This window comes from Hyperolius riggenbachi, chromosome 8, assembly GCF_040937935.1.
Source record: "Hyperolius riggenbachi isolate aHypRig1 chromosome 8, aHypRig1.pri, whole genome shotgun sequence".
Classification (NCBI taxonomy): domain Eukaryota; kingdom Metazoa; phylum Chordata; class Amphibia; order Anura; family Hyperoliidae; genus Hyperolius; species Hyperolius riggenbachi.
This window is the reverse complement of record NC_090653.1, coordinates 135,614,720-135,641,850: the sequence shown is the minus strand read 5'-3', so window position 1 is coordinate 135,641,850 and position 27,131 is coordinate 135,614,720. Positions and strand designations below refer to the sequence as shown.

The window sequence follows — 27,131 nt, the reverse complement described above, 5'->3', positions numbered from 1 at the left end:
ACTGAAGTCATGTGACGTCTGACGTGAGACGTCACATGACTTCAGTCCCGATCCTCTGAAGATATACGGAGCTGTGAAGACAGATGGGGTGCTCGCTGGAACGAGGCTTGGTATGTATCTAGCAATGCAGCGGCTGCATCGGGGGCATTAGGGGGGGATCGGGGGTTGGGGGGCACTATGCCTTACATCACTAATGCTGCAGATAGTGTACAGGAGCCCCTGCACTTAGTTAACTTATACAGTGGGGCTCCTGTAGCTAGGGAAACCCCTTGAGCGGCATGCCCGACACTGTGTCGGGGATACCGCTTTCAGCAAAAATTCCTTGCCCGACACAGTGTCGGGCATACCGCTCAGGAGGTTAAGCCTAATTTTTGTATTAGTGTATGGTTAAATGATTGACTACACAATCACCACTCTATAAGATAGCTCTAATGGTCTGACAGTGGAACTTTTGCCCATAACACATCTTGCTTACTATTACCACAATACATACCCTGGCTAACAAATAAGATAAAGACTGTTGGTTTGTTTTTAACCTGAATCTGTCCATAAATTGAAACACTGTTCCATCTCTTTCCCCTGTACCTCCTCTGTGCCTCCAGTGTCCCACCTCTGTTCCCCTGTGCCTCCAGCCCCTGGCCTTTAGTGCCCCACTCTGTGCCACATCTGTCCCCTACTGTGTCACATTTGTCCTCCTGTGCCTTTTTCCATTCCCCTGTGCCCTCAGTGTCCCGTTCTGTTCCACCACTGTGTCTTTCTTTGCCACCTGTGCCTCCACTGTGTCTCTCTGTGCCTCCTCTGCTCCCTGTGCCTCCACTGTGTTTCTCTGTTCCTGTTTATGCCTCCTTCTGTCCCTCTTTGTGCCTCCTTCTGTCCCCTTGTGCCGTTTTCTGTCCTTCTTTGTGCCTCCTACCTTCCCCTTCTTCCGTCGACACCCCTTCCTGGGCCTCCCCAGCCCAGTGCATAATACAGTATATTGTATATATATACGTATAGTGCAGTAAAATTTGTTCTTTCAACCCCATGCCAGTGTCCAGCACAGTGCCACCATCCTGTCCGCTCACCGCTCCCTCCAGTGTCAGCATCTCACTCTCCTCATGTTGCGACAAGCAGTAATAAGAGAAGTCAGGCACTAGGGCGAGTGGTGACAGGACAGGGGGAAGCACAACACTGGTCTCCTTTGAGGTGAGAGAAGCGCGGGGGGTAGGTGCGTTGGGGGTTCGGGGAGAGAGTGAGAGAGTTGAAGCTGCTTGCTCATTACTCTGGGACTCCTTGTATACATTTTCATTTATCGCAACTGCCTGCATTAAGCTTTCAGATGATAGAAATTAATTTGTGAGGATTTTTCTTAACCATCGGCGTGGTAAATGAAAAATAGTAAAAAATAGAATAGTTGCTTATAGAGCTTTTTGGAGATGACGTTAGCTAAGGAAAGTGAGAACATCTATGATTCCTTTGAACCCCTTAGCATGAAACATCCCTGTTCAGACATTGTCAACACTGCAGTTTCACATATATGAGCCAAGGGTTACAAAAGACCACTTTATTTTTTTCAATTGGATTTTTAATAATTCTGGAAACCCATCTGATTAATAATTCCTCATTCCTAGAGATCATTTAATTATTTTATTTTTCTTCCCATTTTACTCAATTTTTATAATTATTTTTCAGGGTCAGAAAGGTGATCGTGGCTTCCCTGGACCTCCTGGTGAAGTAAGACTTAAGTGATTTAAGTAACTGTATTTTTAGGTATATTTACAATTATGTTACAGATGACAAATGTGATGTTTGATAAACATTGATTAATTACTTCATTCTGATGTTTTCAGAGACAGAATGAATCTCTCTGATAAATTTCATATTGTTCTAGTTTCACACTTTTGGTAGTTTACACTGAAGACTCCATGGAGTGAGGAGTGACAATCTGACTAGCCATAGATGGCAGTGATGAGCAGTGATTAACCCTGCTCACACACCAGAAGTGTTGAATCCTGCCATGATGTTGGTCTGGATATGGCATTGTGTGTTAAAATGACTTCACTATAGAAATGTGAATACAGTGTTCAGCATCTTTCCAAAAAAAAAAACAACAATTATAGAAATTTCCAACAATGTATCGTCTTTAGGGCCAGAATTCCTCTGCTTTCTTATTACCCAGAAATCTACTGCTGTAGACACCCAGCGTGATCTCGTACCTGTCATCGTAAGCACCCTGCACATGTTCTTTCAAGAACCACGCATGTGCAGGAAGCTTCCGGGACCGGCGTGATGACGCGCCAGATGAAACGACTTCGGCTGACATCGCCGGCTTAACGGAGCCGCTAGCTGAACCACGGAGGGGACCTAGAGGACGCCAAGGGACCTTGCGGGCTACAGGGGGCTGGAGGAAGCCCCAGAGAAGTCTAGATTCCATTTATTTTTGTTTTCTGGGTGCCTTTAAAGGTATTACCTAAGCCAACTTTTAAGGTTTTTTTACAAATACAGTGTCTGTTATCCAACACCTGACGGGGATCGGCTGATGCTGGATAAGTGTGCTTCCGGGTTGAGACTTGATGTTAAAAATTGGCCTAGCCCCTACAGTGGTTTTAAAATTAACCAAACCAAGAGTGAACTTTAATCAAGCTAGATTAAATTTACTTCCAGCTAAACTAAATACCAGAGTTAGATACCTAGGCATCCAACTGGACAGGACACCCTCCTCCCTATACACTCTGAATTATGGCCCACTAATTTTAGAGATACAGAATAAATTGTCCATGTGGGAAATCTTACCTATTAACTTGATGGGAAGATCTGCAATTATTTAGTCTGTTTGCTTTGGAAAACTCTTCTATCCCTTCAAACAATTCCATTACTTCTGAGGCATGCGGATATTAAAAAACTAGAAGCACTATTTACAAAATTTTAATGGAAAGGGAAAAAGTCCAGAATAGCCCTTTTACAAAATAAAAAACTCAAACCGAATGGTGGCCTGGGAATATCAGGTTTACGTAGATATAACTTATCATGTCTCTTTAGACATGTGAGAGACTGGATTCGTCAGACAAGTATATACTCCAATTATACATTAGAGGAGGCCTACATGGAACCTTGGACACTCACAGCTATACTCTATACCCCATATAAGAGTTTATCTACAAAATTAGGAATGAGTTATATGATCAGAGATACCTGGTGTACATGGAAGGAGTTAAGGAAGCAATTCCATCTTCCTATGCATATCTCAAAATACATGCCACTGTGGGGCCACCCTGGCTTTTTATCTAGCATGGCACATAAATGTTTTGGGGAGTGGGGAGAGAAAGGAATTGTCAAATTGGGTAACTTATTTAATTTAGAAAATAGAAGATGGTACACTTTTGCAGAACTCTGAACATTATATAAAATTCCACAATCCAATTTTCTATATTATGCGCAAATTTGCTCTTTTGTTACCGCACGAGTCAAGGATCTATCCAAAATATGGATCATAAATGAATTTGACCAATTTTTCTCACCTACAACCACAAAATTATCTTTGGCAGAAATCCACAAACTCCTACAAAGAAGAAAAATAGGGAGTAAGGCAGAGGTGTACCAGAAAATATGGGGAAACTACATACCAGACACTGATATTGGGAAAAAGATGTTAGAGGGATATCAGCTATATAATAACCTAATATACAGTGACATTTGGTGTGAGTCACACTATAAAATGATAAATAAAGCAACATATGCCTATAATATTAAATATAAAATTCCTCCACCACACTATAAACCATTCTGCCCGAAGTACAATGCACAAAATGCAGACATGTTTCACTGTATATGGTCATGTGTCCCTATTACTTTATTTTGGGAAAAAGTAAGACAATATATATTAGCGGTATGTGATATAGAGCTGGAAACGTCACCAGAATTGTTTCTCTTCCACTATAAATCTGAAGAAGATTCTGCTGAAATTAAAATGAACACAAACCAAATAGATTGATGCATCTGATCCTTATTGCATCCAAAAAAGTTATATATAATAAATGAGTAGATCCCAGTACACCAAGTATTTGGGACCTACGTGACAAACTTATTCATATCTTTAAGCTGGATAAGCTAGAAACAATACAGCATATAGAAAAAAATGACGAAGAATCTGTTTACTAGATGGAAGAAGTTTATTGTTCATACCGATTCACATCAAGAAATCCATAAAATGATGGACCACTTTAAGTTATACATCCTGGTATGCTACAATGGACTTCTTAGGAAAGCTGGGGAGATTAAAAATACCATGACATGCTATTTCACCAAATGCAATGTCACTGATGGCAAGGGGGGGGGGGGGGAGAGAAAAGGGTTAAGGGGAAGTTTTTGGGGGTTAGGGTTCTTGGGATGACAATGTGTTCATAAATGTTCCAATTTGGTTTGTAGCCAAAACTATTGTAATACTTTTTGAAAAACAAATAAAATATGTTTAAAAAAAATGGCCTAGCTAAAACAGTACTATACCCCACTCTGTATACATGCCATGAACTCTGTATTAAATGTTAAAATACAATAATTGAAAGTACATTAAACTTGGGGGAGCTTTGGAACCCAGTCTTTAAGCACAGCATAACCCACAAACAGCCTAAGAAGTTGGCCATCACCACTGCCAGTGATTTGTGCTGGTTGGTTGAGACTGCTAGTTAGAGTTCTGGATAACTGGGACTCTACTAACTACTTTAGTCCTGAGAAAGGATCAACTATGCGGATCCTAAAACATTTTCGGCTTTGAGATTTCCGTAGTAGATGGAATCTGCAGAGAAACTATAGTGTTGACTGTGCACTTGCAAGGGGGAACTGGGGGGAGTGGTTATGTTACCATGATTTATACATTTTTCTTCAGGAACTTAAAGAGTGGTGATTTTTCTTCCTAATTGTAACATATACAGTGGGATGAAAAAGTTTGGGCAACCTTGTTAATCGTCATGATTTTCCTGTATAAATCGTTTGTTACGATAAAAAATGTCAGTGAAATATATCATATAGGAGACAGTGATATTTGAGAAGAGAAATGAAGTTCATTGGAATTACAGAAAGTGTGCAATAATTGTTTAAACTAAATTAGGCAGGTGCATACATTTGGGAACCACAAAAAAGAAATGAAATCAATATTTAGTAGATACTTCTTTTGCAGAAATTACAGCCTCTAAACTCTTCCTGTAGTTTCCAATGAGAGTATGGATTCTGGTTGAAGGTATTTTGGACCATTCCTCTTTACAAACATCTCTAGTTCATTCAGGTTTGATGGCTTCCAAGCATAAACAGCGCTCTTTAACTCACACCACAGATTTTCAATTATATTCAGGTCTGGGGACTGAGATGGCCATTTCAGAACGTTGTACTTGTTCCTCTGCATGAATGCCTCAGTGGATTTTGAGCAGTGTTGAGTCGGTGTCTTGTTGAAAGATCCAGCCCCGGCGCAGCTTCAGCTTTGTCACTGATTTCTGGACATTGATCTCCAGAATTTGCTGATACTGAGTGGAATCCATGCGTTCCTCAACTCTGACAAGATTCCCAGTCCCTGCACTGGCCACACAGCCCCACAGCATGATGGAACCATCACCATATTTTACTGTAGGTAGCAGGTGTTTTTCTTGGAATGCTGTGTTCTTTCCTCCATGCAGAACACCCCTTGTTATGCCCAAATAATGCAATTCAGTCCACAGCACCTTATTCCAAAATGAAGCTGGCTTGTCCAAATGTACTTTAGCATACCTCAAGCGGATCTGTTTGTGCTATGGATTTCCTCTGCATCAGTCTTGCATACAGCATCTCCTAGCGTAAAGTGCACTGAATGGTTGAACAATACGCAGTGACTCCATCTACAGAAAGATGCTGTTGCAGGTCTTTGATGATGGTCTGTGGGTTGACTCTGACTGTTCTCACCATTTGTCGATTCTGTCTATCTGAGATTTTTCTTGGTCTGCCACTTCAAGTCTTAAAGAGAACCTGTACTGAGTAAAATTATTTAAAATAAACACATGAGGTAACTTCAAATGAACATTACATAGTTACCTTGCCATCAGTTCCTTTCAGAAGCTCACCATTTTCTTCTGACAATAATCCCTTCCAGTTCTGACAACATTTTGTCAGAACTGAAATATATCAGTTGCTGTCAGTTACAGCTGAGAGGAGAACTGATGTGTCCATGGTTCCCTATGGCTCAAGTGGGCGATGTTACAGTTTAACAGTGTGCTGACCAGGAAGCTGTTATGGGGTAACAGCCATTTTCAAAATGGAGGACGGAGAATTCCGTTGATCACAGTGGAAAAACAGGACACAGGAGAGGAAAAATAGATTGAGGAATAGACTACACAGGAGGTAAGTATGACTTGTGTATGTTTATTTTGACTTTTAATGTTCAGTTTAGGTTTTCTTTAAAGAGACACTGAAGCGAAAAAAAAATATGATATAATGAATTGGTTGTGTACTATGAATAATTACTATAAATTAGCTGCAAAGAAAATATTCTCATATATTTATTTTCAGGTATATGGTGTTTTTCTAACATTGCATCATTCTATAATATGTGCAGATTACACAACACTCAGCAAAATGATTCTTTCAGAGCAGTCTGTGAACTAATGACCTCTCCTCTGGCAGAGAAAAAGACATTTGTTTACTTACAGTTGAGATAATAAAAGTCAGATAACAGCCCTCTCCACGACTTTGAAAGTCGTAGAGCTTAATGGCTTTTTTTCATAGAGATAACAACTGGAGTTTCTTAACTCTTCCTGTACTGGAAACAATTAGACTGATGTATCTGATCTTAATGTTTTATTTCTTAGCTGTACTACACATACAAATCATAATATCATAATTTTTTTTCGCTTCAGTGTCTCTTTAACTTAAACTGAGCCTGTGGTCTTCCATTTCCTCAATATGTTCCTAACTGTGGAAACAGACGGCTGAAATCTCTGAGACAGCTTTCTGTATCCTTCCCCTAAACTAAACCATGACGGTGAACAATTTTTGTCTTCAGGTCATTTGAGAGTTGTTTTGAGACACCCATGTTGCTACTCTTCAGAGAAAATTAAAAAAGGACAAAAACTTACAATTGACCCCTTAAATACTCTTTCTTATAATTGGATTCACCTGTGTACTGTATGTAGGTCAGGGGTCACTGAGCTTACCAAGCCAATTTGAGTTCCAGTAATTAGTTCTGAAGGTTTTGGAATCAATAAAAATAACAGTGCCCAAATGTATGCACCTGCCTAATTTTATTTAAACAATATTGCACACTTTCTGTAAATCTAATAAACTTCATTTCACTTCTCAAATATCACTGTTTGTGTCACCTATATGATGTATTTAACTTACATTTTTTTATTGTAAAAACCAGTGATTTTTATATATATATATATATATATATATATATATATATACTGTGTATATATAGATAGATAGATACATTCTTAAAGTTAACCCAAGGTTAAAATAAATTGATGAGATAAACACTTGTGTTTATCTCCGACTCCTAAACATTACTTTTTTAGATTTCCTTTGTTTTATTTTATATTTAAACGTTTACAAAGTACATTGAATGTTTTGTTTCCTCAGCTCAGTGGGAGTCTATTAAGTATCCCAGCGTTAAAATACATCAACTATTGACCTTTTTTATCTCCCTGTGCTCTTAGAAGTTGTATTCTGGCAGGAAATCTTTACTATATTCCTGACAAGGTACCAACAAGACAGCAGCTGTCACTGCCATGCCTAAAAATTAACTCTTTCAGGTAGCAAACTACAAGTAAAACAGCCTGGTTACTTATATGTTTTGCGCTGTACATACACATTTATCTCATCATATCGCATATCGCCTCAGGTACACTTTAACAAAAGTGGATGGACGTTCCTTCCTGAGGGCTCAGCTGTGAAGATCTCCTCTCTCTCTTTCCAGATTATCATCTTGTTGGTCATATTTTGTAACTTTGGTACTCTGCGAAAGAAATTCAAGAAAATATTATATTGATTTAAATTTTACAGGTAATTAAAGGGCAAGTACCTGTATCATTTGGACAAAAAGGCAACACCGGACCCCCAGGGTTAACTGGGATCAAGGGAGAGCGTGGCTATCCAGGTTTACAAGGTCCTCCTGGTCTACCAGGTTCACCAGGTAAAATTATAATTCATTCATTCAGCAAAGCATTGTTTATTGATATAATAATTCAGCAATTAATGTTATAATATTTATGGTCAGGTACCTGATTTTCATAGGTTGTCAGAAAAAAAAACAACAACTCTTTTTTGAATATCATTATGCTTAAACATAAAGAAATTAAACGATAAAGCCAAAGGTCAATGGTAAACTTTTTTCAATCTACTCTGTTAAGAGATTAGATTAGACTGTAAACCACTGTCAATCCAGAACCACTTTTAGGTGTAACATAAAAAGGTTTGACAAACTCAGCAGTCTAAAAAATCTAAACACTAGAATTGTTAATCGTGCTGATTTCAAGAAAAAAGTTAAACATTTGACGTTTTATTAGTGACTCCATGCTGTGGATAAATCTATGGAAAACACCTTGCTCAAGGCTGATCAGACTCTTACAAGGAAATGTAATTTTGATCTAGGCAGTTCAGTGCTAGCGAGGGCTTTGGCTCGGCATGTGTGCCAGGGGTCCTTGGCAGGCAGCGTATAACCAGAGATCCGTACGGCTGCATCCTGCACAGTACGGCGGCTGCGTCCTGCACTTTACAGCGCTGAAGTGAGCTTAGTAACTGCACAATAGTGCAGTTAGAAGATGGAGCAATCTAGCTGAGCTGACTAGAGGGGTGGACAATAACGGCAGTTCAAGCTGCAGAAACAAATTCCTCCTACTGCTAAATGGATTAGTCTGAGTCACGTCAGAAAGGTAAATTTCCCAATGCACTCTAAAGCTATAGATGGATAATGGCAGTGTAAAAAATCCTTTTGATCTGCCACAATACATGTTATTAACATTGCTCCACACACAAATAATTATATGAAAGTGACAAAAATAGAAGAAATTAGCCATAGTGCCCCTTTAAGGAAGCTTCAGGTAAGTATGGAACCTGAGACTCTTCTTATCTCAGGTTCCCCTTTAGCAACTGCCAAGTCAAATTCCTCGTAAGTGCAAACTCATCTGGTCAAATAAAAGGATTTTGTTTCTGATAAATAGGAAATTTAACAGCGTTGCTCCTGCAAGGATGCAGTGTAAGCTTATAGTATTGAGTCCTAAAATAAGCCCTAAAATAATAGGATAGATATTTTGCCTACTTCTTGGCACTGGGCACTTTTAATATGGTTGTATATGTTTATATAGTCATTTTATTTTCTGCTATCTGAAGCCTATTGTTTGGGTGATTTAGGAAGAGAGCCATTTAGGTGTTTTTATATTCCTAACGGGGAGTGATCCTTTGCAGTTTGTTTCTGTTTATAATCATGTTTACTAAAATTACTGCAGGATTTTCATGTTTATATCTAATGTGGAAAATATTTGGATCAGGCTTTTAGGAGTGGAGCTATCCTCATTGTGTAGGGAATGGCTGCATATTCCATATGTAAATGGTCAACAGGCCAAACTTTTACATTCAGCTGTTTACTTGCGAGAATTTATTTTTAGCAATGTTTTATCATGATTTATACAGAATGTACATCTTTCCCCAGTCTTTCTTTGGTTATGAATTTGCCTCCATACAGTACTATCTAAAAATAGACATTGTAGAAGGATGAGGCACCAAGAATGCAGCATTGGTGTTATCCGAGATATGTTCGTTCTATACTTGCTTTGAAATTGATCTGCAATGGTCCAGCAGATGAAATGCAATATTTCTACCTTTTTTTTTTTTTTTTTTTTTAATTTATAACAATGTCTTAAATGTTTTTAACAGTGGATGGTAAAGTGGTGTTGAAAGATTAAAGAATTATCAGAACTACGCAAAAGCAAGAAAAGATGGTTTGTGCTATCTAAACAGAGCATCTTACTGTTGACGATCTTGATTTTTTCCTAAGGTACCTCCTCACCAGGTCTTCCAGGGGACCCTGGTCTTCCAGGAGAAAGGGGACAGAAGGGTGACGAAGGTTCACCAGGAATATCTATACCAGGTTCTACAGGTCAAGATGGACGTCCAGGACCTCCTGGCCCTCCAGGACCTCCTGGGTTGGATGGATCATCCATTCCTCCTGGTAACTTTCTCAATATCTATGTCCAGAGATGTAAAATATGTTCTAGTTGTTTGTATCTAAACAATTAAATAAATTCATTTAAAAAATTAAATATAGGTATAGTGTACACTGTGTTTGCTTGCGTGTTTGAGTGGTGTGGGTGAATACTATGCTAGGGATGTCAAAATTGAATTGACTGCCATATATATTACCAGTGAAAGATCTGAGAGACATTTTGTGATTGATTTTTTTTTTTCTCTATACAGTTGGACAAGTATGCCAACCGGGGCAACCTGGCCTTCCTGGCCTTCCAGGTGATTCGGGATTCCCGGGAGAAAGAGGACAGAAAGGTAGATAAAATCAACCAGTTGTAAATGCATACATGTGGTATGAATAGAATACTAGCTTTTTTTTCTTCTTAACATTATTCGTTTTGCTCCTACATTTTCGATCTACTGAGCCCATCATGTGCTGGAAGAGGGTGTCACACTTACATTATTGGATTAATTGAAAATGATTTACTGTAATAAGCTTCCACCCATGAGACATAACACTATCACAGTAAAGGTGGCCATACATCTAGCGATTTTGAGGCCCAACTGAGCATCTGATTTGATAATTTTATCAAATTAGATGAAAATCAGTGCCACAACAAGTCTGCCCGATTGACTGATCTCGGGCCAAATTTGGTCAAATGCATTGTTCAGACATGCTGGGAAATATCAGTTGAACGTGGTTGATCAGGTGCGCAGCAGTATCACAATGACCAACATATGAGTGGGACAGGTGAGCATGCACAGAGCTCAGGCACTGGGGGTAGGGACATTTAACATTTAGGGGGTGGACGAGTAGGTGGCGCCACTAGGCCAATTTCGTGCTGAATTCTATTGGGAATTGGTCTACAGTGTATGGGCAGGAAACAGATCTCTCTCTCTTGGTCGATCTTCCCATACATCTCTAGATGTATGGCACCTTTACTTTGATGAGCAGGTAGAGATTGCAGGTATGCTGAGGAGAGATCAGAATCAGAGATCAGAATTGCACATACATTTACAGTATATTTATGTATATTTTAGCTCTGCAAATAAAAGCTAACTAAGAGATGCCATTAGCACACAGGTGTCAAACTCCAGTCCTCGAGGTCCATATCCACACCAGTGTTTAGGATGGAGTGAGAAATGGAGACATGTGTTCTACTTGATGAACCACACCCTCTCCTGAATTAGTCCCATCAATTAATTTGATCTGTGCCAAAAATGTGTGAGGAACTCAGCCCATGAGGACTGGAGTTCGACACCCCTATATTAAAGTCTAGATTTACCATCCCGGTGTAGAGTTGGGAATTCTCCATTTTCAGTGTCATTGTTCATAAACATTTCTTGGAAGTGAGGAATTCAAATATATCAGTACACTTGTCATTCATAAACATTGTTTGCTGGAAATGCATTTATTGCCTTACTGTTGAGGTTAGAAACGTTTAAAGAGTCATGTTGAAAATAGTACCAGCCAGAATGACTTGTTTGAGGTTCAGTAAATAGAAATGTATTATGAGTTATGTAGCATGGAGAGGGATGAGGCATGAGAGAGAACTAGCTTTAAAGGGACACTGTAGTGGGGGGTCGGGGGAAAATGAGTTAAACTTACCCGGGGCTTCTAATGGTCCCCCGCAGACATCCTGTGTTGGCGCAGCCACTTACCAATTGCTCCGGCCCCGCTTCCAGTTCACTTCTGGAATTTCTGACTTTAAAGTCAGAAAACCACTGCGCCTGCGTTGCCATGTCCTCACTCCCGCTGATGTCACCAGGAGTGTACTGCGCAGACACAGACCATACTGGGCCTGCGCTGTGCGCTCTTGGTGACATCAGCGGGATCGAGGACACGGCAACGCAGGCGCAGTGGTTTTCAGACTTTAAAGTATGAAATTCCAGAAGTGAACCGGAGGCGGGGCCGGAGCATCTGTGAGTGGCTGCGCCAACACAGGATGTCTGCGGGGGACCGTTAGAAGCCCCGGGTAAGTTCAACTCATTTTCCCCTGACCCCCCTACAGTATCCTTTTAAGAAAGAGTCGCAAAACAGACTGAGATCTAAGGAAGTTCATAGTGAGGGTAGTGTAGAGTCTGGGAAGAGGAAAGCTTGTTGTTCAGAGTGGTTGGAGTTGATAGGAAGGGAACAGTAGTTTGTGAGACTGAAATAATTGGGAGTTCATGGGGCAGAGAGGCTGGAGATGACAGACAGGGACTATACACAGACTGGGAAACTGGACAGCAGATTAGAGGGGTTGAGGCTCATAGTGAGGAGAAGGGAGAGTGCACAAATGGAAAGCTTCTTGTGGAGTGGACATGTCCCAGCTCAATGCAGATTTCCTCATGAGAGCGGTGTTCAAAAAGTTAAACTTTTATAATTATATAAGATTTCACAATGGTGCGTAAAACTGAGCGTATCTGTAACAAGTCATTGCAATCTATTCAGCTGTCATAATAGGCTAATCATGTTTAATGTGTTGTTGTTCCACAACTTTATTTAATCTAAATAAATGTGAAATATGTTTAGGTGACAGGGGAGAGACATGCTACAACTGCTTAGGAGTTCTCATCCCTGGTCAAAAAGGAGCTCCCGGCCCTCCCGGTCCACCTGGAAACTCAGGTAAACACTGTAAAAGTCTTTGGTATGGCTACTGTGAAGGTTGTTGGTTAGATTGTGCATTAACAAATAGTAGGATTCACTAAACAGAGAAATAAGGAATTTCTTCTCTACAGATCCAAAACACTCCAGTGAGCGCCAGTGACAAAAGCATTGTTAGCTTCATGACAATCTAGTTGGGTTGTCAAGCATTTGAAGATGTAAGACTAATTTCTTGACTACAAACCAACAAACACAGAACACATATATCGCGCGTTTCTCCTGGCGGACTCAAAGCGCCAGAGCTGCAGCCACTAGGACGTGCTCTATAGGCAGTAGCAGTGTTAGGGAGACTTGCCTAAGGACTAGACAAATAATTTAGTAAATACAAACACATAAATGTGACAGTAACTAATACAGTTTCTAAGAAAAGCATGCATGATCACAAGAAACAAGAGGATAAAGATAAGTACTTCCATCACATTCTACAGGAAGAAGCAGAACATCTAGATTAACTAGGTTATGTTCATTTCTGAAGATGGACATAGATGAGTGGATCAGCAGGGTTCAGAATGGATTGAGTGTATGTGCCAATAGGCTACACATGACGATGTTACAATAGTCCACATTGGATAAGACAAAGTTGTGTGCTACTGCTAGCAAGGTAACGCTATGCATGAGGATCGGATAGAGGGGGATATGAAGATGAATAAGACAGTAGGTAATTAGTGTGTGAATGTGTGCTTTATCTTAGAGGGCAAATGTAAGTATTCCTTCAGAGCCTTTCCTCAACAAATTCCATAATGTGAACTACAACGTTAAAATCTGTTAGTTTTGGAAATAGTACTATGCTTTCTATAATGCTTTTTCTTTCTTTTTATGTAGTGCTTGTACTAATCACTATCACCTGCCCTTTAAGATAGATTACCCCTATATACCGTATTCATCTCATGACTAAAAGACAATCCAAATCTCTGTGATAGTTTCACATCTCTTATTTGTCTCTTTGTTTAACTATTTATGCTTATAAACCAGCCTCTTAACTAATGGCAGCACTTTAAGAAATACTTAAATATTCAGCAGTTATCATTATTTTTAACAGGATTGCCTGGTTATCCTGGTACAAAGGGTGATCCAGGTCTTCCCGGCTTGACTGGACCTCCTGGGCAGCCAGTAAGTGTAATTTGTTGTATTGCATAAGTAAATAAAGTGGAATGTATTCACAGACATTCCTGTACAATTGTTGGTTAATACACAGTAACTGCTGCATCTTGATATATACAGGGATACAACTTTTGAGCATTTCATGAATGGAACTGCTACATTTGAGGTACACTTAGTATTGTCTACCATAGAGAGCAAGGTGGAATAACGGCTAAAAGTTATTTTAGAGGAGCTGTAGTAAAAATAATGTAATAGCGTAATAAAATAACATACTTTTTTTTACAATATTCTTACAATATGTATACAATATTTATTTATAAATTATTTAGTCAGTGTTTTACCCATTGTGAAAGATTTCCTCAGCCTGATTTACATTCTGAAATTCATCTTCTTTGGTGGTGGCATCTTTAGTCCTGCGAGGTGCAGCTCTGCAGAATGTTTGGTTACTGAGAGTTCTGAAACCAGTACAAAATATACCTGGTCTCCCAGTATGCTCTGGGGCAGATAATTCTGCATAGCTAATCAGCCTAGGCTAAACAGGGCAGGGCTACATCTAATATACAGCAGTATATAGATATAGGAAGTATTTCTGATGCTAAAACCAGGAAAATTACTGTAAAGGTGGGCATCTTGAATAATTTACTGCATTCTACTATATGTCACTACAGTGCCTCTTTAAGAATATCTATGTTCTGAATATACTGTACCATTGATAAAACTGCACAGAGAACACAGCAATTGCAATAAAATAAAAAAATGTCTGCTACTTTTCAAAAGCCAAATATAACTACAACACTTTAAACTGGAGCAGCGCCAATGTAACCACAATATATATAGTATAGTCCACAGTATACAGGTAGTATATGTCTGCTGGAGTACGTGCGCACTCCCGATTTAGCCAGCGCGTGCGGTCACCTGACTCGGACATACTACACGCGCATGCTCAGTATGTCCACTATGACACCTAGTGACCGCACGGTCTTCGGGCGGGAGTGCCCGCGTACCCCTGAGGACATACTGCGCCAACCAGTGCTTTGGAACGGGACCGGTTACAGATGAACGGATAAAGACGCCGGACCACGGGTGGTGCGTTAAGCCTATGTGCACCTCCCCACACACACAGGGCGTCGGTTTCTGATTCTATTAAAGACTAAGGAATCCTTTAAAGGGAATGTCCAAGCAAAATTTAAAAAATGAGTTTCACTTACCTGGGGCTTCTACCAGCCCCATGCAGCCATCCTGTGCCCTCGTAGCCAATCACTGCTGCTCCAGTCCCCCGCTGGCAACTTGCCAACCTCAGAGGTCGGCGGGACGCATTGCGTACATTTTTACGCATTCCCGCTAGTGCAGGAACATTAACACACATTTTTACGCGTTACTGGTTCAATGCGTAAATTTTTACGCATTGAACCAGTAATGCGTAAAAATGTGTGTAATGCGTCCCGCCGACCTCCAAGGTTGGCAAGCTGCCAGCGGGGGACTGGAACAGCAGTGAGTGACTACGAGGGCACAGGATGGCTGCATGGGGCTGGTAGAAGCCCCGGGTAAGTGAAACTCATTTTTTTTATTTCGCTTGGACATTCCCTTTAAGCCTTCCCTCTTAACGGCTCCAGGACGTTTTTATAAGTCAAACAGTGCCGCTGTGTTGGTTTTATGTACAGTAGCAGTGTTTATATTAAAACTATAGGTGGTGAAATTGGAGAAATAGTGTATTTTTTTAATTTTTTCCTTGTTTTCTCCTGTAAAATGCATAGAAAATAAAGTAATTACCGAAAACAAATATCAAATCCAAAAAGCCCAATTGGTGTTGAAAAAAACAACATATAGATCATTTCATTGTGATTAGCAGTGATTAACCACCCTGGCGTTCTATTAAGATCGCCAGGGCGGCTGCGGGAGGGTTTTTTTTTTAATTAAAAAAAAAACTATTTCATGCAGCCAACTGCACCATGGCGACGAGCGGAGTGACGTCATGGACGTCAGCCGACGTCCTGACGTCAGCCGCCTCCGATCCAGCCTTTTGCGCTGGCCGGAACTGTTTGTTCCGGCTACGCTGGGCTCAGGCGGCTGGAGGGGACCCTCTTTCGCCGCTGCACGCGGCGGATTGCCGCTGCACGCGGCGGATCGCCGCGCTGCGGCGGCGATCAGGTAGCACACGCGGCTGGCAAAGTGCCGGCTGCATGTGCTGCTTTTTATTGCATGCAAATCGGCCCAGCATGGCCTGAGCGCCAGCCTCCGGCGGTAATGGACGAGCTGAGCTCGTCCATACCGCCCGGCTGGTTAAGCTATTGGCAAATGAAAGGGATGAGTACTGAAAGGTGAAAATCGCTCTTGTCCGTTAGGGTAAAAACCGCTTTGGGGTGAAGTGGTTAAACAGAAGATGAAATATAATCTCCTAGGAGCCAACTTTTAAGGGCCAGTGAGAGAGTTTCACTAAGGGACTGTGAAAAAAAAAATCTGACTGAAAACACACAAAGCAAAAACATGCTGCGGAATTGCATTGTGGGAATTCAATTAACTACCTGAATCCATCCATGGTCAATGTTGCAGCACTCATCTGGTAAACAGTAGGTGGGGCTGCTGGGACATTATGCAACTGTGAATTTTAAACATTTTTATTGACATTTATTTCGGCAGGTAAAATAGAAAACATTCCCATCAAAAAAATGTTTTTAAAAGATTATTAAAATAATAATAAGAACAGAGTGGCTGCTGCTTAGGTGAGTGCAGCAACATTTAGGTAAGGTATCGCAACGTGCAGTTCCTCACCTTCTGCAAATTCTGTCTTGCATTTATAAAGAATAAAGTGTAATTGAAGTCACTAAATTGGCCTCAATTCACCAAGAGCCATTCAGTAAATCAAAACTGGGAACATGCCTCATTCGGTATTTCTGTTCTTATTTTTAAATTCACTAAATATTTTACAAAGGCGGGTGACATTCGGTCTACAATTGTTCGGTGAGGTAGTGTAAAGTATTCGATAAATAGCGATTCATGCAGTATTTTCCCGAATGAACTTGTACAGTAATTCTCTGGATTTTAGCAGAGACACTTCAATCTAAACAAACTTTTATTTTTTATTTTTATGTGGGTTTTTTTTAATAAAAAAATATTTGTGTTGCACTACATGCAATCTCACTAATATAAATGTGAAAGTTTGGATGTTTAGTTACTCAATCACGCAACAATGGCTGAACGGATTTGAATGAAATTTGGCACACACATAGTACAGGATCTTCTCAAAAAATTAGCATATTGTGATAAAGTTCATTATTTTCTGTAATGTGCTGATAAACATTAGACTTTGACCCCGACCAAGTATTGAGTGCATAACTGAACATAATTATTTGAAGGTTGACTTTTTTTTGTTTTAAAAACACTTTTCTTTTATTGGTCGGATGAAATATGCCAATTTTTTGAGATAGGAAATTTGGGTTTTCATGAGCTGTATGTCAAAATCATCAATATTAAAACAATAAAAGGCTTGAATTACTTCAGTTGTGTGTATTTGAATCTAAAATATATGAAAGTCTAATGTTTATCAGTACATTACTGAAAATAATGAACTTTATCACAATATGCTAATTTTTTGAGAAGATCCTGTACATTACCTGGAATAACATATAGGATACTTTTTATCACCATAACCAAAAAGTGGGCGGAGACAAATGCAAATTTCGCTGGGAAAATGTAAAATGCAGCCATTTTTACACTGTTATCGGTGATGGCCTGGCGTTGCCCGGGTATGTATTTGGCTGGTGTTGGCTCAGCAAACTTTTTCTAACCCTAACACACAATTACTCATTTACTCAATGAACAAGTTTCCCTGAGGCTTCCCCCTCCTAGGGTGAGTAACCCCAAGGAGAACTTTTTGATGTTACGGGTTTTCTGTAACTGAGAGGGATATGGATGTTTCTTTTTAAACAATACTAGTTGCCTGGAAGTCCTGCTGATCTCTTTAGCTGCAGCAGTGGCTGATTCACACACCTGAAACAAGCATGCAGCTAATCCAGTCTGACTTCAGTCAGAGCACCTGATCTGCATGCTTGTTGAGGGGCTGTGGCTAAAAGTATTAGAGACACAGGATCAGCAGGAGAGTCAGGCAACTGGTATTATTCTAAAAGGAAAAATCCATATCCTTCTCAGTTTAGGTTCCCTTTAAGTTAACATACATTTTTACATTTATTTATTATTTATATTTTACATTTATTTATTTCACTTACATGTGAACGTCTTCCTGCTGCTCATTATCTTCAGGGTCCCTCCCATTTTCCATTCTAGACTTTCTTAAAGGGGTTCTGTGGCATGTTAAAAAAACAAAAACTGAGTAATGTGCTGCAGGAGCCTCCTAAGATGTAGTTACCTCATTGACAGCTATCACAGTACTACTGCAGTTTCTCTTTAAGGTGAATAATTTTCTATGTACCATAACATTTTACAGTAATGTACATTTGGACCTTTAATGGAGAAAAAGGTGTATAGACTAAATGTGATGTATTTAATTCATGCATATTATGCACACAGGGTTTTCCTGGTGCTCCTGGTACCTCTGGCAGACCTGGTGCTAAAGGAGAGCCTGGTGATGTTATTGGACTGCCTGGACTGAAGGGAGATAAAGGAGACCCAGGATTCCCAGGTCCAGGTGGCAGCCCAGGCCAAGATGGAAGATCTGGAAGAGATGGAGTTCCCGGAATTCCAGGTTCTAAAGGAGAGCCAGTATGTTGTTATTCTTTTATCACTTTTCTTTTCTGACCTACAGTCAGTCCACACACGTAATTATCTAAGCAAATCCCTTAAACAATGTGGCTGATTCCTGTAGAGAATTATTTTTCTTAGAGACTGTACAATAATACAGTCTGAGGCCGTGGGGTGAAAGCCTCTTCTCTCTATTAAGTAATTCATGCAACTCCTTCTCCCTGGCCATAGCGGGTGAGAAACGGGATACTTCTCCATGTGTCTATAACACACCTTTGTGTATGGTTTCACCAGCCACTATACTTTCCCATAGTAAACACTACTGTCTGTACTATAGCCACCGGTGACCCACGACCTAAACGTTCTAAATGGCAGGGTGTGCAGCAGATCAATTTTCCTCGCTCTGCCAGACTCACCATTGGTACCTCCCTCTTCTTGCTGCTGCATAGGGGACATGCTGGAGAGAGAGGGCATAGCTAATTCTTCTGCTTTCTACCATGGGTTCCTCTCTATGGTCGCTGTGCGCATGCATGACCTTCAGATCCCAGACCTGTGTCTTTTGTTGTTGAGGTTCTCCAGCCTTGGTTTGAATCCTTCCGTAGTCAAAATGCACTCGGATCGGCACCACCAAAGTAGTATAAAGCTCTTTTATTCCACCTGGTTCATTGGTGCTCCTACCACTTGAAACTTTGGTTTGAATCCTGGCAATATCAGCATATTGGCAATGGATAGCTGGATCGAGAGCAAAGTTGGATCACAGCCGCGCTGTCGACAAGCAGCGTGTCGCAGCGGGCTGTGTTTACCTATGTAGTGTCACTCTCACCACTCCCCCCCCCCCGCCTCCTGCATAGCTCCGGTCCCCGCCCACATCTCTTCCCTCCAATCAGCAGGGAGGGAAGGGATGCGGGCGGGGACCGGAGCTATGCAGGAGGCGGGGGAGCGGCGAGAGTGACACTACATAGGTAAACACAGCCCGCTGCGTGTCAACAGCGCTGCTGTGATTTATGGGGGCATAGCAGAGCACAGGGGGGGGGCCTGGGTGGACACTACATAGCAACAGAGGCTGGGCTGTATAGGCAGACACAGCCTCTGTGTGCGGATATCATTCTTAGAAACCACCTCGGGTTCTCTTTAAGCATTATGAGACTTGTGAGCAGTGAGGCTGGCATGGAAGAGGGGAGTGTTTTAGCATTTTAACCATTGACGGATACTTTTATATTGTCCACTGTTCTACTTTGTTTCATTTCTGTTCATCTCTTGTGTGTTTTGCGAGACTCTTGATAGAGTCCTTTTCTTCCTGCTGTTTTGAACATATGCCATTTTCTGCACAACTAATAATAGTCCTTCATAGTAGACTTAAGTGAATCCAGGAGTTCATATACTGTATATACAGCATCGACAAACATTTGTCATGTTCTTATGTCTTAAGAAACCGTAGTAACACTGGATCTTGAACACCCACTCCATTCATTTGTTTTCTAATGGAATCTGTAATGGTAGAACTAGTAGGAAAGGTCACAGTTAACAAATTGGAAATTTGAATCTGATGTGGAACATTCCTTTATCAGACACACTAGTAAGAAAGCTAGGTCCTGTGTTTGGATAATTGGTAAGATATGTTGTTCTTGCTTCCAGGGTGGTCTTTCATCCAAGGGTGAACGTGGTTTTCCCGGTGACCCTGGTCTTCCTGGCCTACCAGGAGATCGGGGTCCACTGGGTCCTCCTGGATTTGGTCCACCTGGCCCTTCCGGTGAGAAAGGCGTGCAAGGAGTGTCTGGCCGGCCAGGAGCACCAGGAGCTCCAGGTGAGTTGGTCTGCTGCTTTCTATCTGTTCTCCTGCTAAGCTCTCCTCCCAATAACCCAATAAAATATGTCACAAACTTTCAAAATACAGTGATTTTATCCTTCTCCAGAATGGTCATGTGATTCAGATGGCTGTTTCTTAGATTTCCTCTCTTACATGGGTGGATGTGCATTGCCTTCTGAAGGCGTGAGGGTGTGTAGGTGACATGCCACTCAGCTACACTCTGAATGGGGTATGTCCAAATTGCTACTTAATTGAGTTGAGTAGTTTGAGGTTGGCATGGTTAGCAGAGGGGTGCATGGTTCCTATGGTAGTCCCCCACAGAGTGCCAGCAGAGAGCCTGCCAGTTAGCTGGTCATGTGGCCATGCTCTAGACGCATAACATATAAGCTGCATAGAGGTTTTGGTTCTGTACATGGGGCATATTGCATTATTAGGATAGTGAGAATGGCAAGATTGAAGGAAATTTGTAGCTGAAGTGGGGCCTTATGCACAATGAATGAGAAGAATGTAAATGCTAGAAATGTGATTTAATAGTAATAACTGGAAACAAGTTAACATTAACTCAAGCCACAGACATTGCTTGCTACACTCTTGGAACCAGCACATAAGGAATATGAATTCCATGAACAGTTAACCAATATTAAAATCCCAAAAAGCCAATAGCTGTAAAATGTTAGGGTTATTGCTTTGGCTCCTTGGGTTTGTTCAGTCATAAATACCCCAGGAGAACACCTCTAGCTATTTATTCATTTACGTTTATGCTTGTAAATTATTGTCTTGAATACTGTATAACTTATGTAAAAATAAGTGTAAACCATGAACATTCTAAGTTTGAAAAGTGGTTCTGAGTAGTATGAAAATGGGCATGATTGAATGTGTAAGTGAAATACGCATATTTTTTCCCCCGAAATATTTATAGGTGTTAAAGGACCCCCTGGTCAAACAGTAACAGAAAAAGGCATACAAGGACCTAAAGGATCCCCTGGGAATAGTGGTCCTCCAGGGTCACCAGGTAAGAATCTGCAGTGCTATTTGTGCTAGAATTATTATATTAATATAGCACTTACCAGATGTTCAGATGCTGAGACACCTTGACATGGTATCAACCTGCAGGGTTTATGCTGACCAAAGACCTTTGGTCTACAAATAGTAGATCATCAAGCACCTCCAGTCAGCCTACCATCTGCTAACTTCAGAAACTGTGCAGTGTCTAACTTCAGAAACTGTGCAGTGTTTCTTTAAAGTGGGCTATAGCCAGCCAATACTGTCTGAAGTTGTACCAATGCAGCAGTAAAAAAGGGAACTTCTGCATACACAACTTAAAGAGAAACTCCAACCTAAACAAACATACTGTCATTAAGTTACATTAGTTATGTTAATTAAAATAGATAGGTAATATAATCTCTTACCCACCCTGTTTTAAAAGAACAGGCAAATGTTTGATTTCATGAGGGCAGCCATCTTTTTGGTTGAAAGGAGGTGACAGGGAGCATGAGACACAGTTCCAACTGTCCTGTGTCTTGAGCACCTCTCCCAGTTGCTAGGCAACGTGAATAACAACATAGGAAATCCCATCATGCTCTGCACAGCATCAGGGAAAAAAGCCCAGGCTTTTTTTCTTTGATGGGTGGAGCTTAGATTAAAATGCAGCTAACAATGATGCTTTGGTAAGAAAAACAAAGTTCTGATGCTGTGAAACTGTTAAAGAAACACCAAGCCTTTTCAGTTCTGCTGAGTAGATTTTTAGTCCGGAGGTTCACTTTAATAACATTGTCATTAAACATGATGCCTAGCCGAAAGAATGTGCTGAGTGAGATCTTTGGTCTAATGGAAAAATATATTTCATGAAGCAGATGGTTGGCTGAGATCAGTTTCATTTGATCAAATTATTATGTCTATGAATACTTCGAAATGAAAAATAAAGTAATGAGCTAAACAATTGTATCTATATAGAGTATAGCTAATCCCAAATAGGACTTCTCTAGAATAACACATTCATATTTTGGGTTAAAGTGTACCTGATATACATATAAAATATACATACCTGGGGCTTCCTTAAGCCCCTCAAGTCTTATCGCTCATTCACCGTCCAATTTCGCCTCCTCGTTTTTCCATAACCGGCCACGGCAAGTCGTCCAGTCCAGTCGAGGCCAGTTAGCGCAGGCACAGTCCAGCCGAGCAGGCTCCCCTGTCTTGCTCCCATCACCGGCGCAGGTGAAGGGGGCGATACAGGGGAGCACGTGCGGCCGGGCTGCGCATGCACAGTTGGCCCTAGACCAGAGGACTTTTTGGGTGGCCAATTGTGGACAAACGAGGAGGCGGAGGAGAAAAGCATGGAAGCGATACACCTAGAGAGGGGTCTAGAGTTTACTTTATGGGTTTAAAGTCTAGGTTTGATGATGAAATTGTCTCAGTAGCATCAGTTGTTGTTATCGATGTTTATTCTGCTCCCATAATGATGACCTATTGAACTTTGTGTAATTCCATGCTGTCAGAATGTTTGTCACAGCCACATATACTGTGGGCCATATGCAATTCACTTTTTCACCTGAGTTTTCTCCTAGGTGGTATTTTTAAACATGTCAATAAAATGCATTTTAAGCCACCAGAAACCAAGAAAATACTCAAAATAATTTTGTTAGTACCTTTTCACCTACTTTTTGGTACTTTTATAGTTGAAAAGTGCTGGAAAGTTATTTAAAATCGAAGATTAAAAATGATCTCCTAGGTGAAAACTCAGATGAAAAAGAGAATTGCATATTGCCCAGTATGTCTTATGACCTTTCTTCGGTTATCTGGGAGAATTGATTGTGCTGCAGTCCAGTTGTAGTATGCTGGCACTGTGTTATTAGCCTTTACAGTGAAATAAGAAAAAAGGCAACATACCTAATATTAGGTACTTTATTATTGCCAGAACTATGTTCAGTGATCACTCAATAAATATTTTCACCACTTTGTAGTGACTTTACTTTTTCCAACACATGTACATGGTTATTACAGATAAAATTAAATCCTGTGTTGTAGCTAATTATACATTTGATATCAGAACCCTTATTGTACTGTGCAGTTTACAAGTCAGAATTCAGCAGTAAAGAGGTTCTAGCCGAGTATTTCCTGTGAAGGAAGTATTCTGATTTCTCATCATAGTCCGTTTTCCCTGGCACTGCAACCTTATTGAATCACCAGTTTTCATTTTTCTGGAGTATGCAAGAATACATTAGGCTCATAATGTGCTGCATTTACCATCCATATTTCAATTTTTTGAAAAAAATATTGTGTTGGTAATAGAATAATCTGGGACTAATTTGGCATAGAAAGAGTTGTCAACAGTGGCATTAATTTAACAATATAGATACCGCAGCTACCCTTCTCTTATTAACAAGTTTTTTGTATTTAAGGTGAGCCTGGTCAGCCTGGACAACCTGGTCTTCCGGGCCTGACAGGAATAAAGGGAGACCCTGGAATACCAGGCATTGGACTTCCAGGGCAAGCAGGCCCAAAAGGTAAGGTGTAAACACTGTAGAACTATTATGTATTAAGGTAAACAGAAATTGTTAAGGCAGTGTTCTCCCATTATAGCATTGGTCAATTTAGAAGTTTAGTGTATTACAAATGTAAACAAAAAACTGGAAGTAAGCTTTTGCTGTGTTTCTAACTAGTATTTTTTGTCCAGGTTTTCCTGGCCCTTCAGGCCCACCAGGCTCCCCAGGTTCTTCAGGGCGACCCGGCTCAGATGGTACACCAGGGCAGCCAGGACAACCAGGTCCAAAGGTATATACCGTTCACATGAGAAAATTGCAGATTAAGATTTGTGTTAATGTATTAACTAAATGCATTTTTGTGTCCTTGAAAATGTTTAACCATTAGCTAAGTGGCTTCATCAGTTGCTAATGTGGTAAAAAGTTCTCAAGGATATAAAAAAATGTCCAGCTGAAACTGCCATATTTTCCTTTGAATATACCATGACCTGGATAAACGAGAATCTTCACAGGCAAAATATCTCACAACTGAAGTGAGACAGGAGCCAAAACTTTTTTGTGGGTTTGGACAGAACTCCAATTTTTTCATATTTTCAAAAGTTTTATTTGGTTTTTAATATAAAATAATAATTTTGCAGAACAGCTTCATTTCGCATAGGTAAGATCCACAATCTGTATAAGGGTAGTTCCCGAACTGGCGACATACGAATGACCCGCCAGTAAGAATGGCCCAATCCTGTCTAGATTACGTAATTTCTACACGGGGGCAGCTTAAAACCTCCCTCGTTTCCTGGCATGTGTCCCACAGAGCTCCCCCGCAACAAAAGCAGTGTAGATCTCACCTCCCAGCCGAGTCCAACATCGCACGTCCTCCTCTGTCCTCCTCCTACTTGCTTTAGTACCTCTTACTGTATGTCACGTGACATGCAGAAGCCTGGCACTAGGAAGCAGAAAGCAGAGTGGCTAGACACACAGCGCTGGACTCCGGCTGGAAGGTAAGATCAGCACTGCTTCTGCTGCAGGGAGCTCTGCAAGGCTTGGGGAAACACAGGAGGGGGAAGAGCTGACACTTAAGGTAGCCATACATATTGCAATTCTGAATCAATCCACAAAGTGATCGGCTTTATTGGGCAATTCACTTCAGTGTGGTTGATTGAAAGTTGAATAACTAGGGGCCCACACACTACAAACAATATCCTATCCGATTCACCTTCATGAATCGATCTGACCTATGTTGTGCCTCCATGCTCTGAATGCAAAAATCGATTCGGAGTCGAATGACATGTGAACAGTAGCTAATTTCTGTACAATTGATGGATATCTTCCATCCTGCTCGATTGACTAAGTTGGTCAATTCGACATGATATCAGCCACATTTTATCGATTGGGTGTACTGGAACAAACTAGTTTCTCTCTCGATTTGATAAAATGATCGAATCTAATGGTCAATCGTACAGTCAAATCACTAAATACATGGCCACTTTAAGAGGAGGAAGAGTTGGCACAGGAGGACACTAGGAGGGGGGAGAGCTGGCACAGGGGGGACACAGAGCTGGCACAGGGGGGACACAGAGCTGGCACAGGGGGGACACAGCTGGCACAGGGGAACACAGAGCTGGCACAGGGGGACACAGAGCTGACATAAGGGAACACAGAGCTGGCACAGGGTGACACAAAGCTGACACAGGGGGACACAGAGCTGGAACAAGGGAACAGCAAGGAGTCACGAAGGGGGACACAGAGTCAAAAACGGGGACAAAAAAATTACAGGTTCAGAACGAACCTACAGTCATTATACTGCTTATTAACAGGGCACTACCTGTAGTTAATAAATACAACAAACTTTGTTATATTGAGTGTGTACAAAGCGTGTATTATAGCTAATTTTTCTTGTACTAAACAATGCTCGATTGATGCTTGCTATTTTTTGATGTATGAACTGACTAACTATGTACACAATTCTGAAAGCTCTATTTGATAAAGCCTTATATATTTCACATGTTAGGTGGGATTGAACTCTCGTTCTTATCTCATAACAAATTAGGTCAGGAGACCAGAAAGACAGAGCAGAGAAAGAAATAAGTGAAAGAAACACTGGCAAGACCACTGCACACACAGCCCTCAATGGGAGTAGTTACGGTTAGGTATCGGTAGAGGGAGGGTTCTGTGTGAACATAGGCTTAGGTTTAGCGATAGTAAAATACTGTACCAATAAAATTTACCAATATTTTATTAACAGAATTACCACTGTAAAATAGTAGAAACTCAGTAAATTTACAGATAGTCTACTAGTGGCTATTTCTGGTGCCCAGATGTCCCTGGTGCTCATTTACTCTGACTAAAATTCTATAACCTATCCAAGATCTATCTAAAACCTAAAAAAAACTTTGACTTACTTCAAATAAATGTGATTTTTTTTGCATTTTAAACCAATAGACTTGCTTACCATGATATGTTTCTATGAATATACAGGGAGTGCAGAATTATTAGGCAAATGAGTATTTTGACCACATCATCCTCTTTATGCATGTTGTCTTACTCCAAGCTGTATAGGCTCCAAAGCCTACTACCAATTAAGCATATTAGGTGATGTGCATCTCTGTAATGAGAAGGGGTGTGGTCTAATGACATCAACACCCTATATCAGGTGTGCAGAGTTATTATTCAACTTCCTTTCCTTTGGCAAAATGGGTCAAAAGAAGGACTTGACAGGCTCAGAAAAGTCAAAAATAGTGAGATATCTTGCAGAGGGATGCAGCACTCTTAAAATTGCAAAGCTTCTGAAGCATGATCATCGAACAATCAAGCGTTTCATTCAAAATAGTCAACAGGGTCGCAAGAAGCGTGTGGAAAAACCAAGGCGCAAAATAACTGCCCATGAAAAAAAAAGTTAAGCGTGCAGCTGCCAAGATGCCACTTGCCACCAGTTTGGCCATATTTCAGAGCTGCAACATCACTGGAGTGCCCAAAAGCACAAGGTGTGCAATACTCAGAGACATGGCCAAGGTAAGAAAGGCTGAAAGACGACCACCATTGGACAAGACACACAAGCTGAAACGTCAAGACTGGGCCAAGAAATATCTCAAGACTGATTTTTCTAAGGTTTTATGGACTGATGAAATGAGTGAGTCTTGATGGGCCAGATGGATGGGCCTGTGGCTGGATTGGTAAGGGGCAGAGAGATCCAGTATGGCACAGACGCCAGCAAGGTGGAGGTGGAGTA

The 27,131-nt window shown here is 40.8% G+C and overlaps 1 protein-coding gene across 2 annotated transcripts in view; it reads left to right on the top strand.

Moving 5' to 3' along the window:
• Window positions 1-27,131, top strand: part of COL4A5 (collagen type IV alpha 5 chain) — a 296,097-nt gene that overhangs the window by 156,849 nt on the left and 112,117 nt on the right. For both annotated transcript variants that reach the window (XM_068251138.1, XM_068251139.1), the window contains exons 18-28: window positions 1,672-1,713; window positions 8,002-8,131; window positions 9,992-10,165; window positions 10,411-10,494; window positions 12,695-12,787; window positions 13,866-13,936; window positions 18,452-18,643; window positions 20,258-20,426; window positions 21,349-21,441; window positions 23,828-23,932; window positions 24,103-24,200. In XM_068251138.1, coding sequence (XP_068107239.1) covers window positions 1,672-1,713; window positions 8,002-8,131; window positions 9,992-10,165; window positions 10,411-10,494; window positions 12,695-12,787; window positions 13,866-13,936; window positions 18,452-18,643; window positions 20,258-20,426; window positions 21,349-21,441; window positions 23,828-23,932; window positions 24,103-24,200 — 1,251 coding nt within the window. The remainder of the gene's footprint in view (window positions 1-1,671; window positions 1,714-8,001; window positions 8,132-9,991; window positions 10,166-10,410; window positions 10,495-12,694; window positions 12,788-13,865; window positions 13,937-18,451; window positions 18,644-20,257; window positions 20,427-21,348; window positions 21,442-23,827; window positions 23,933-24,102; window positions 24,201-27,131) is intronic.